The 12,541-nt window shown below is 35.3% G+C and overlaps 1 protein-coding gene across 7 annotated transcripts in view; it reads left to right on the forward strand.

Moving 5' to 3' along the window:
• The window catches only part of LOC131234810 (crossover junction endonuclease MUS81), a 63,270-nt gene extending 50,978 nt beyond the window's left edge, over positions 1–12,292 (forward strand). The window contains exons 15-20 of one of the 7 annotated variants that reach the window (XR_009165785.1): positions 1,039–1,179; positions 1,271–1,490; positions 1,597–1,668; positions 1,742–1,813; positions 2,602–2,683; positions 2,814–3,131. Coding sequence is in view for 4 of the 7 variants with exons in the window: in XM_058231781.1 (XP_058087764.1) it covers positions 1,039–1,212 (174 nt within the window). In the remaining 3 variants the exon portion in view is untranslated. Of the gene's footprint in view, positions 1–174; positions 228–1,038; positions 1,228–1,270; positions 1,491–1,596; positions 1,814–1,946; positions 2,154–2,601; positions 2,684–2,813; positions 3,132–11,911 lie in introns of those variants that run through there. The other 6 variants (XR_009165787.1, XR_009165786.1, XM_058231785.1 and 3 more) reach the window with 6 other exon arrangements.
• Positions 12,293–12,541: the final 249 nt, after the last annotated feature.

Raw genomic sequence — 12,541 nt, forward strand, 5'->3', positions numbered from 1 at the left:
CAATTACACCCTCAAGTAAGCCTCATCACTCAATTTTGTAAGTTCCTTAGTCTTTAACTTTGAATATTGATGGTTTAGGTTAGGGTTATTTAAAATTTATATATGGATCGGACTAATTTTTTTTCTTATGTTATCATCAAGTTTTCTCTCATCATTTATTTGTCTTATAAACAGGATTATATTCTCATACCATGACATCATATTGAAGTGGTTTTTGGTATGCCATGGTGAGTTATTTTACCATCTCTTTCAGATAGTATCAATCAATTTTAGAATGATTTAATATGCAATATTAAAAAGGTATGTGATGAACTCATCATGATTGTTTCTCTAGATTGCGCCGTCAAAGTTTTATAATTTTATCAAGAAAGTGAATTTGAAGGATGATCATACTAAAGTGATAGAAGATACTCCATTTAAAGTATTTATGCATTTTCCTAAGTTTCCAGTTCAACGCACATTTCTAAATACTCTTCTTACTAGATGGGATGACGAACATAATCGTTTCCTCCTCGGAGGAAAGAAGATCTTTCTTAAACCCCAAGACATTGTTATTATATTGGGATTGAGTATGAATGGAGAACATATGGATTTGAGAAAGGAATTGAGTACGAGTGAGGAAGAACTAAAGAAAAAATATTTTGTAAATGTTCTTCTCAAGAGAGTTAATAGAGGGGAATGTTAAGAATTTGTTAGAAGAAAGTTCGGAAGAATCTACATCTGATTTTGCGAAATTGTTCATCCTCTATTTATTCAATACAATTCTTTTTCCAATTACCAGCGAGACAACTCCTATATTTCTGTTGCACTATGTGAATGAGTTGGAAATTTTGTATAGTTATACATGGGCCACTGCCATTTGGACATTTCTGGTTAGGAGTATTTCTGAAAGCGTGAAGAAGAAGAAAAAGTATGTGAATGGATATGTCATGGTTTTGGAAGTATTACTTCTTATATTAATGAGGTTGTTTTCAATCAATTTTTTTTTTTTTTTAAAGCTTTGCATGTCTTTCTCATCAATGATATTGTTTTCAACAGCCATGGTTACACGAGCATATTATTCTTCCGTCATGGTTGTCAACGAAGATGGTGTATCCACGTATTTTGAGATGGGTCGATAGCAGTTATCGACAGACGGGCGCACATAAAAAATTCTTAAACACTCTTGTCTGCACACAGGTATATACATTTGTTAAAGAATTATTTGTTTAAATATTCATAACTATTGTATCCAAGTGTATATTTATATTGATATATTTATCTCCATCAGATTATTGAAGATATGACCCCTACAAATGAGGAGAGTCACCTTTTACTTCTCACTGTAAGCACTTTATATTTATGTTTTTGCCCATTATGTAATTACCCCATAGTTGCACACTTGAGATATATAAGTCTTTGTTGTGATTGGCATACAGGAGACATCAAATTCAATTAAAGAGATGCGTCAGTCGTTAGAACCATGTCTTGTGAAGATTGAAGAGAAAATAGTAAATATTCCTCATATAGTAATTATTTTGTCTATATCATAGATTTTTGGTAATATAAATGATCTAACACTTGATCATATAAGTAATGGTTGTGATATTCATATAGGATGCTTGAAGCTCGAATAGATAAATACGTCAGTGGTTGGAACCCATACTTTTGAAGATTGATGAGAAAATTGTAAGTAAAATTTTATATATTTTCTATATATATTTTTAGATTATATAACTAATTTCACATTGCTTTATATAAGGTGACCTCAAATACAAATAAAGAAATTCGTCAGTGGTTGGAACCCATACTTGTGAGGATCGAAGAGAAAATCGTAAGTACTTTTTACATAATGGTTATTTCATTTATATGCATGCACATATTTCTAATTAGAAAATCATTTTGAAATATTTTATTTTTATTGCAATTTATTTCAACTTGTATTTGATTTTTTGCTATTGAAATAGGACCAGTATATGACTCAGAATAGGAATCACGAAGAGAGCTTACATTACAAAGAAATGTTGAAGGAGCGTAAACAATTATTGGAGGTGTTAAAAGGAATGCAAGATAATCTAGATGCGCAGGCAGCACTCATCATAGTGATATTTGATAAATTGACAAAGTCAGAGAAGAAATGCAATTATGCCAGTCCAATGTGTGAAACAATGGAGGATAATTGGATGACAATATGTAGTCCACAACTTTTCCCTCCTATAAATGTAATATTGGATACACCATTAGCTGCAAATAGTCCACATATTTTCCCTCCTATGAATACGATGGCCACCAAGCATGATTTTGTACTTGTAAGTCCAAGTTCCTTAGTGAAGCGTGTGAAAGGGGGTGGTAGGATTTGAAATGCTTCAAAGGTCTTACAATCACCGTACATGATAACATATTATAAACGTAATACTAAAAACAAAGTAAAATCATTTGATAATGATTCAACAATGGAAGAGGGCGGTTGGGCTTATGTTGTTTTAAGAAGAGGATGTTACAATTAAAAGTTTTGTTTACATGACTGATTGCAAGTATGACACATAAATGAATTAGTGTATCATTATTCACTTACTTTTATTGTGGTAGTTCCTCACATTAATATCATATACATGTCTTTAGGGAGGATTCTTGTGGACCACTTTATGTCCTTTGAAGTTCATTAAACTTATTGATTGATCCTAGAGGATGGCTTGATGATGAGGTATATCCACATATATTGTTTTCATTCTCTTACTACCTCATGCAGCAGTATATATTAATCTACTATTAATGGATACAAAGAGTATAATCATTTGACATATTATATATATATATTTTTAATTGTGTTTTAGGTTATAGACAAGTATAGTGAATTGCTGAAGAGTCGACAAAATAGAGATAGACGAGATTTATTAAAATGTCATTTCCTTAATACTTGGTTTCATGCAGGTTTTCATATAAATGTGCAATGTTCATACAAAGATTGATGTGTTTAACAAGCATTTTAATTTGTTCTTGATTGAACTATTTCAGCAATTTATATGTTCAAGGAGAAATGATAAGGCAAAAAGAAAGAAAAGTGAAGACACGAATAATAGTTTTAGTTTTCAAATTCAACGTGTCTTTGAGACGATACCTTATGATTTGGGGAGTAGAGTTTAATTGTGTTTTAATTCACTATACTTGTCTATAACCTAAAACACAATTTATATATATATATATATATATAATATGTTAAATGATTATATTCTTTGTATCCATTAATAGTAAATTAATATATACTGCTGCATGAGGTACTAAAAGAATGAAAACAATATATGTGGATATACCTCATCATCAAGCCATCCTATAGGATTAATAAATAAGTTTAATGAACTTCGAAGGACATGAAGTGGTCCATAAGAATCCTCCCTAAAGACATGTATAAGGTATTAGTGTGAGGAACTACCACAATGAAAGTAAGTGAATAATGACAAACTAATTAATTTATGTGTCATACTTGCAATCAGTCATGTTAACGGAACTTTTAATTGCAACATCCTTTTCTTGAAACAACATAAGCCCAGCCGCCCTCTCTTCCATTGTTGAATCATTATCAGGTGATTTTACTTTGTTTTTAGTATTACGTTTATGATATGTTATCATGTACGGTGATTGTAAGACCTTTGAAGCATTTCAAATCCTACCACTCTCTTTCTCACACTTCACTAAGGAACTCGGACTTACAAGTACAAAATCATGCTTGGTGGCCATCGCATTCATAGGAGGGAAAATATGTGGACTATTTGTAGTTAATGTTGTATCCGATATTACATTTATAGGAGGGGAAAGTTGTGGACTATATGCTGTCATCCAATTATCCTCTGTTGTCTCACACATTGGACTAGCATAATTGCATTTCTTCTCTAACTTTGTCAATTTATCAAATATCTCTGTGATGAGTGCTGCCTGCGCATCTAGCTTATCTTGCATTCCTTTTAACACCTCCAATAATTATTTACGCTCCTTCAACATTTCTTTATAATGTAAGCTCTCTTCGTAATTCCTATTCTGAGTCATAAACTAGTCTTATTTCAATAGTAAAAAATCCAATACAAGTTGAAATAAATCACAATAAAAACAAAGTATTTCAAAATGATTTTCTAATTAGAAATATGTGCGTGCATATAAATGAAATAACCATTATGTGAAAAGTACTTACAATTTTCTCTTCGATCCTCACAAGTATGGGTTCCAACCACTGATGAATTTCTTTGTTTGTATTTGAGGTCACCTTATATGAAGCAATGTGAAATTAGTTATATAATCTAAAAATATATATAGACAATATATAAAATTTTACTTACAATTTTCTCATCAATCTTCAAAAGTATGGGTTCCAACCACTGACGTATTTCTCTATTCAAGCTTCAGGCGTCTTATATGAATATCACAACCATTACTTATATGATCAAGTGTGAGATCATTTATATTACCAAGAATCTATGATATAAACAAAATAATCACTATATGAGGAATATTTACTATTTTCTCTTCAATCTTCACAAGACATGATTTTAACCATTGATGTATCTCTTTGATTGAATTTGATGTCTCCTGTATGTCAATCACAACAAAGACTTATATATCTCAAGTGTGCAACCATGGGGTAATTACATAATGGGCAAAAACATAAATATAAAGCACTTACAGTGAGAGGTAAAGGTGACTCTCCTCATTTGTAGGGTTTATATCTTCAATAATCTGATAGAAATAAAATATATCAATATAAATGTACACTTGGATACAATAGTGATGAATGTTTAAACAAATAATTCTTTAACAAATGTATATACCTGTGTGCAGATAAGAGTGTCTAAGAATTTTTTATGTGTGCCTGTCTGTCAATAACTGCTATCGACTCATCTCAAAATACGTAGATACACTATCTTCGTTGATCACCATAACGGAAGAATAATATGCTCGTGTAACCATGGCTGTTGAAAACAATATCATTGATGAGAAAGACATGCAAAGAGAAAAAAAAAAAAAATTTTTGATTGAAAACAACCTCATTAATATAAGAAGTAATACTTACTTCCAATACCATGATACATCCATTCACGTACTTTTTCTTCTTCCTCACGCTTTCAGAAATACTCCTAACCAGAAATGTCCAAATGGCAGTGGCCCATGCACAACTATGCAAAATTTCCAACTCATTCACATAATGCAAGAGAAATATAGGAGTTGTCTCGTTGGCAATTGGAAAAAGAATTGTATTGAATGAATAGAGGATGAACAATTTCGCAAAATCAGATATAGATTCTTCTGAACTTTTTCCAACAAATTCTTAATATTCTCCTATATTAACTCTCTCTTAAGAAAAACATTTACAAAATATTTTTTTCTTTAGTTCTTTCTCACTCGTACTTAATTCCCTTCTCAAATCCATATGTTCTCCATTCATATTCAATCTCAATATAATGGCAATATCTTGGGGTTTAAGAAAGATCTTCTTTCCTCCGAGGAGGAAACAATTATGTTCGTCATCCCATCTAGTAAGAAGAGTATTTAGAAATGTGCGTTGAACTGGAAACTTAGGAAAATGTATAAATCTTTTAAATGGAGTATCTTCTATCACTTTAATATATTCATCCTTCAAATTTACTTTCTTGATAAAATTATAAAACTTTGACGACGCACATCTAATAGTGTAATTGACTTTTTGTGAGTGAATGTTCTCTTACATTCAATGAGAAACATTAATAATGAGTTCATCACATACCTCTTTAATATTGCATATTAAATCATTCTAAATTTGATTGATATTATCTGAAAGAGAGGGTAAAATAACTCACCATGGTATACCAAAAACCACTTCAATATGATGTCATAATATGAGAATATAATCCTGTTTATAAGACAAATAAATGATGAGAGAAAACTTGATGATAACATAGGAAAAAAAATTACTCCGATCCATATATAAATTTTAAATAACTTTAACCTAAATCATCAATATTCAAAGTAAAAGACTGAGGAACGTACAAAATTGAGTGATGAGGCTTACTTGAGGGTGTAATGGTATGGTCAAATGTGTGATGTGGTTGATCAAGAGTATAACTTGGTTCCATTTTAGGATGTGAATGGGTTTTAAGTGGAGAGCTAGGCCATGCCATGGACGTTGTGCAATGAATGGCTACATTCCTTGCCACCTGTATGCCATGTTATTTTATTTTTTTCGGATTCTTTTCTTCACTTGTTTCTCCATGTGGTATTTGATCTTTTTTATATAAAGAAATCTGAATATTATTTGTTTGATGAATTGCTTCAGGCAAGAAAAAATTTGTGTTGAAACAATTCACATGAGGCGCACATAATACTCACCCTGCTTTTGAACATGAAGGCCTTTTTTAATTGTATAATGACCATCATCAATGTTTGAAATGGTTAGGAATGGAGGTTTATTATATTTCCTGTTAGTCGTGGTTTACCTCCTCTATTCAACTTATCCAAATGAAAGAAACACATTGTTTGGAAAATTGACAAAGAACGAACATGGGAGATTTTTTAAACCATATTTCTTCTCTTTGATGATACCTAATGCAAGTAATTAATTTCATTTTCATCTTTTGGTCTTTAAGTTGGTGACTATCTTCAGTTGATATTTCTACTCCTACAAAATCTTTCTTCTTTACAAATTTCCAATTAAATGTTGACGGGGGATTTGTTCCTTTAATGAAACTGAATTGGCTACAAGAATTAAAGGGCTATTGATGATCAGTTTTCCCTCAATGTACGTTTTGATTTTCCTGATTACAGTACTACACCTAGAAAGAAATTGAGAAGGGAAAAGATACAGTTGAATGTGAACACTGGTATTAAGAAGGAAGTTGTTTGAAAGACAACTAGCTTTTGTCCGAGGGTAAATTCGCACCTGTTTTTATATCTAGTTGCTCTCTACTGCTATACTTTTTGTGATAGTCCTGCTTATCCAAATAACTTACAATCAAAACACCCCTTAAGTGTACCAATCATGCATGATCTAGACCAAAATGCCCTTGAAATCATAGATGGGTCATCCGGCCTGACAAGATATGACATTAAACCAGGCCCAATTTTAAATGGGCTCAAATTTTTGGCCCAAACCAGCCGTGGGAGTCAGGTTTAGGATTATATATTGATGTTTTCGTGTGACATTGACAGTTATAACTGTTTGGATTGGTCGGCAATAAAATTGAGAAATTAAAATGCAAGAGTAAGATCCGCAGGGAACGCCGTTACGTATGTGTCTAATCCACGCTACTGGCCATTTATTTCACAAATGGACCACACCACTTGAAACAAGGGAATTGAACATAGACCGTTGAAACCTTCTTAGGGCCATAGAAGTTTTGGATCTAGTTGATATATGTGTTTACCCTTCCTCCATCTTTGTATGACCTTATGAACAGGTTGGATGATAGATGCACATCCTTGTAAGCTCTGATCCAAGTTTCAGCTTTCAATTGTAGACATCATTGTTTCACATGTTTCTGTGGTGTGGTCCATTTGAGCTTTGGATATGCTTCATTTTTGGTCTAATGCCATAAAATGAATTAGTAAAACGGATGGACATCGTGGATCAGACACAAATTATGGTGGGCCCTACATATTTAATGAAATACAATTCTTATCCGATTAGTAGCATTACATCCGATTTTAGGGTAATTAAAATGGTAATTTTCTTCTCTATCAAGCACCGGTGAAAACTAGTTTTATACTACCATTTACATTTACAATGGAGAAACAAACGGGCCTTATAATCGGACCAATTTAATACTTGGATTTTGGCATACATACAAATAAGAAGAAGAAGAGCATTTTACTTACCACAAAAGTATTTCCTTCCTAATTCCTTTGAGAGAGAGAGAGAGAACTTTCGTTGTTTAGCCAAATGCAATGAGAGAGAGAGAGAGAGAGAGATGTGAAGAAGTGTGGAGAGAATTGAGGAAGAAGCAATGAGTGAGAGTGAGAGTGAGAGTGAGAGGGAGAGAGAGAGAGATGTGAAGAAGTGTGGAGAGGAGGGACGTAGCAACGAGTGGAGTCCGTTGGCTTGTTTCTTCTCGTTTTCTGTTTCTGTTTTTTTTTGCCTTTGGTTTTTTTCATAATGGTTTGGAGTCCGATTTTTTCTTTTAGTTTTTGTTTATTATTATTATTATTATTATTTTAAGTGAGTGGGGACGTGGACTAATGAGAATTAGGCAATCAGGGAATCCCTGTTTACCGAATAACAGAGGATCCGGACTGAAAGTTTGGTGCCTATTTCTCTCTAAGGGATGTGATGTAGTCGGGGTTTAAAAATAACGACGTTGGAAATGCAGAGGTACGTGTGAAGGAATTCACATGTGGGAGATTTAAATAATATACCACGGGTGGAGGAAGCCTTAAGAGAAGACACATGTGGCAGTGGTATCTCAAAATACGTAGAAGATGGGGACTGCCTTCCAAATTTCGACGTTAGTTCGCAACAGAAGCAGAGTGCGAATGAAGGGCTGTAGCGGTATATTTATTCACAGTAGTCAGGACTTGGGTCAACAGGAAGAGGATGTTGGCCTTCAACTAATCCCCTACAACGAATTTTCAAACGATCTTTCCTTAGTTTGGCCTGACGCATATGTAAACCAAACATAAGCAGTTGTTGTTTTGACTCGCAGAGATGTAACTAACTTCAGTAACCAGTCTGAAAATATCTCAGAGGAAATGATACGGAGTCTGGGCCCTGAATTGATAATTCCATAGGCTATTGTTCGGCAATTGGCTAATGTGGGAGAGGTGGTACCATTAGCAGGCCCAGAAAATTGATGAATGAGGCAGAAGAAGTCACACTTGCAAGGTTTGCAGTTACAGAGCAAAATGATGTCTATGGCACAGGGGATGAAACGGATTAAGGTATTTACGATGGAGGTTGCACAAATAGTGCGGGTTTCTTTTGGCAATAAACTGGAGGACAATGTCGAGTTGTTTGAGTTCGTGGAGGAAAGAGGTAGGCAAATTGTTCAACGGGATGAAATAGCGCTCTTGGATTCGGCATGTGTATTGTCGGCAACATTTTCAGTCTTGGTTAATGGATCCCTGAATGGATTCTTTTCAACCTTTAGAGGGCTTATTCAAGGGGATCCCCTATTCCCTTACTGACTTGTGGTTATAATGGAGGGTCTCAGTAGAATTATAGGTAAAGAGGTAGAGATGGGTCTGGTGAAAGGATTTGGGGTGGATAGCTCAGATTTCCAAGTTACTTATAGTATGTAGATGATACATTAGTATTTTGTGGGGGCAAATGCTCATCAATTGGACCAATTGGTAAATCTCCAATCAATAATAGTTTGTTTTGAGGCTATATCAAGGCTTAAGGTAACCATTAGTAAGAGTGAGATCCTGGGGATGGGCATTTCAAAGGAGGAGATGGGGGAGTATGCTGGGATTTTTGGATGTAGGGAGGGGTCCTTTCCCACAACAAATCTTGGCCTCCTGTTATGCATTGGGAAACCGAGGAAACATCTATGGGATAAATGATTGAAAGATTTGAAAGAAATTTGTCTCAATGGAAGACCTATTACCTATCTTTGGTTGGGAGAATTACGGTGATCAAGGCAGCAATGTCTAATCTTTCGGTATATTATGTCTTTGTTTAAATGTCTGAAAATAGTTTTGGAAAAACTAGAAAAAATAAGGCAGGATTTTTTGTGGAAAGGTGCAGAAGAGAAGCAAAAGTTTCATCTCATGAGATGGGAGGATGTTTGCAAGACTTGGGAAGAAGATGGTGCTAGGTTAAGCAAGTTGGAGACAATGAATCTAGGTTTGTTAGGAAGATGGGTATGGAGGTTTGGGGCAGAAAATAATGTTCAATCGAGAGAGGTGACATGAAGGAAATAGGTGGGGCGGGGGGGGTTTGTTGTCATCATTGTATGGATAATGATGATTATAAGGAAATCGGTGGCATCGATTAAAAGGAAAGTATGGAAATGGGGGTAGTTTTCTATTTGGGAGAACGGAAAAATATTAGGTTTTGGGAGGACGGTATGGGTGCGGGACAAAACATTGAGTGTATTTTTTCCGCATTTTGCAGGAATTGCGGTTGAAGTAAAATTGATGGTGGAAAGATGTCTCTTTTCAAGGAGAGGAAATGGTGTGGGCTCCGCCGTGTAGAAGGAATTTAGAAGACGAGGAGATAGAAGAATTTATTAGCCTTATGGAGTTGCTGTCTAAAGTGCACCCGGTGGCTTCACAATCAGATTTGATGAGATGGCTCAAAGATGAGTCCAGGAAGTTTTCAGTGAAATCTCTCTACAAGGAGATAAGCGGGACGAGCAGCGGAGAAGGGGTGTAGTCTGACAAAGTTTGTATGGTGCTACAGTGCTCCTTCTAAGGTTGCGGTGTTTGCGTGGTTAGTGGGAAGTAATAAGGTGTTGACAATAGATAACCTTCGCAAGAGGTGGATGATCCTGCCAAATATTTGCCTATTATGCTATCAAGATGAGGAATCGGTAGATCATCTTTTTATACACTGTTCTTTCGCAAGAGAGTTGTGGGGCAATTTCTTCAAATTAATTGGAGTACCTATTATGCTATCAAGATGAGGAATCGGTAGATCATCTTTTTATACACTGTTCTTTCGCAAGAGAGTTGTGGGGCAATTTCTTCAAATTAATTGGAGTACTATGGGTGGTGCCAAAATCCATTGATTGTTTCTTTATGGCGTGGCATGGTGGGGGAAAGTGGAAAATTGGGAGGAACGTTTGGCAATTAAGTTTATTAGAGGGCTTATGGTTTATATGGTTAGAAAGGAATGAGGTGTTTCAGAAATTGGAAAGGCAAGTAACGGAAGTATTCAAAAGGGCTAAATCTAATGAACTAGAGTGGGCAAAAGCTTCGAAGCTCATCATTCAGTTTCTGGATAGTTGGTGTGAGTTCTAATATTATTTTGCTTCCGTTTCTGTATCTTTAGGCTTTGGCCTTTCATCAATAAATTATCAATGTTTATTAAAAAAAAAAAAATCATTTTGAAATGCGCTTTTAAGATCCCCATCCACAGTTTTGTGGTGGGAGATGTGTGCACCAACTCTTCGTGCACACTGAGTGCGCACAATCTTTTCATTTTCTTTTTGGTTTTTATGGAGGTTTGCTGAAGTGCACAAGAGTGCAATAAAGCTCCTGCATACTCCACACATGCGCCCGCATCGCACATAGGTGCAAGATCTAATCCATCCATCAAGTTGGTCCGACCTTGTATATGTTTTTACTAAATAAAATCTGATCCTCTCAGCATGTGGGCCTAATATTGTAAACAGGTGGATGGGTTAGCAAACTTCAGCCAAGTTTTCAAAGCCGTACATTTTTTTTTTACAACATGTGGCCCACCTAATTAGTGGATCAAACTAATTCCTTGGGCCAGGGTATCAATGTATTGGTTCCTTTCTAACAGATGGATGCCATGCTGGCACGTGTGGTGTATACATGAGCTTTATTGCACACACGTGGGCTTAGAAAGCTCGGTGTTTATGAACCGTATCTCTGTCTTCCTTGAGAAGTCTAAAGTGTATTTTTGAACCCCATCCTTTTATAAATAAATAAAAAAAAGAGCAAGAAACATGCTTCTTTCTCTTTACTGTAGTCCTTTTTAATCTACGGGCCCCCTATTATGTTTCCAAAAATTGGGGATCGGGGTCAGTTCCACTTTTCTATGGGAAACCAATCCACCATGCACTTGAGGCTGCATAGAAAACCGTATCGGGTAGGTTTCCATTCCTGCCCTTTCCATCCCAAATCTTCTTATCACATAAATGCATCCTTGGAAGCCCATCTAGACATCTTTTGTCCGCAAAAATTTGAGCAGTGACCAAGTAGTTCCCAATCATTTTATAGAAGTCTAATATTTATATGATATATGTTCGAGTAAATGAAACTGGGTGTGATTGCATTGTTGAAGGAGGGCGACATTCGTGCTCAGGAGGAGATGTTGAATAAGCAGAGTAGTCTAATCAGTGCAGCTGCCAGCAGGAATATCGCGAAACTAGTCTGGGGTCATTGAAGGACTTCAGCCATCTTTATTCAACCAATCCATGTGGAGTTTTGAGGATGCTGAGAAAGGGATGGCTGAGGCTGCTTTTTCTGGGCAAGTGAATTGAATTGAGAACATTCAGTTTAAGGAAAGAGGAAATGACAAACATCAACTACTCTGATGTTTCCCAGTGTTTACAGTGAGGAAGTAGCCCACAAAATGCAGTTATATTTGTTTTAGATCTAAGTTGGAATCTCGTTCGGCAGCTTGGAACCCGACACACACAAACAGAAAAAATAAATAAATAAATCCACTAGTCCCTCTTATCCATGCTGCTGAACAAGACCTAGGTGCAATTTGAGGCCCATTCCCTCAATGTGAATGCTAAGAGATGTAATTGCAAGTTGGTTATTTCCACTTTATTAGACTCATTGCAATTCAATGTAACAGTGGATCCAACCAAACCTTACGGCCTTCTGGTTTGGTTGTCTGCAACTGAAAATGGGTCCTTTTAATCACTGAGACCATCATGTTAAAGGTTTGGCCAATTGGCAGCTT

This window comes from Magnolia sinica, chromosome 19, assembly GCF_029962835.1.
Source record: "Magnolia sinica isolate HGM2019 chromosome 19, MsV1, whole genome shotgun sequence".
Lineage (NCBI taxonomy): Eukaryota > Viridiplantae > Streptophyta > Magnoliopsida > Magnoliales > Magnoliaceae > Magnolia > Magnolia sinica.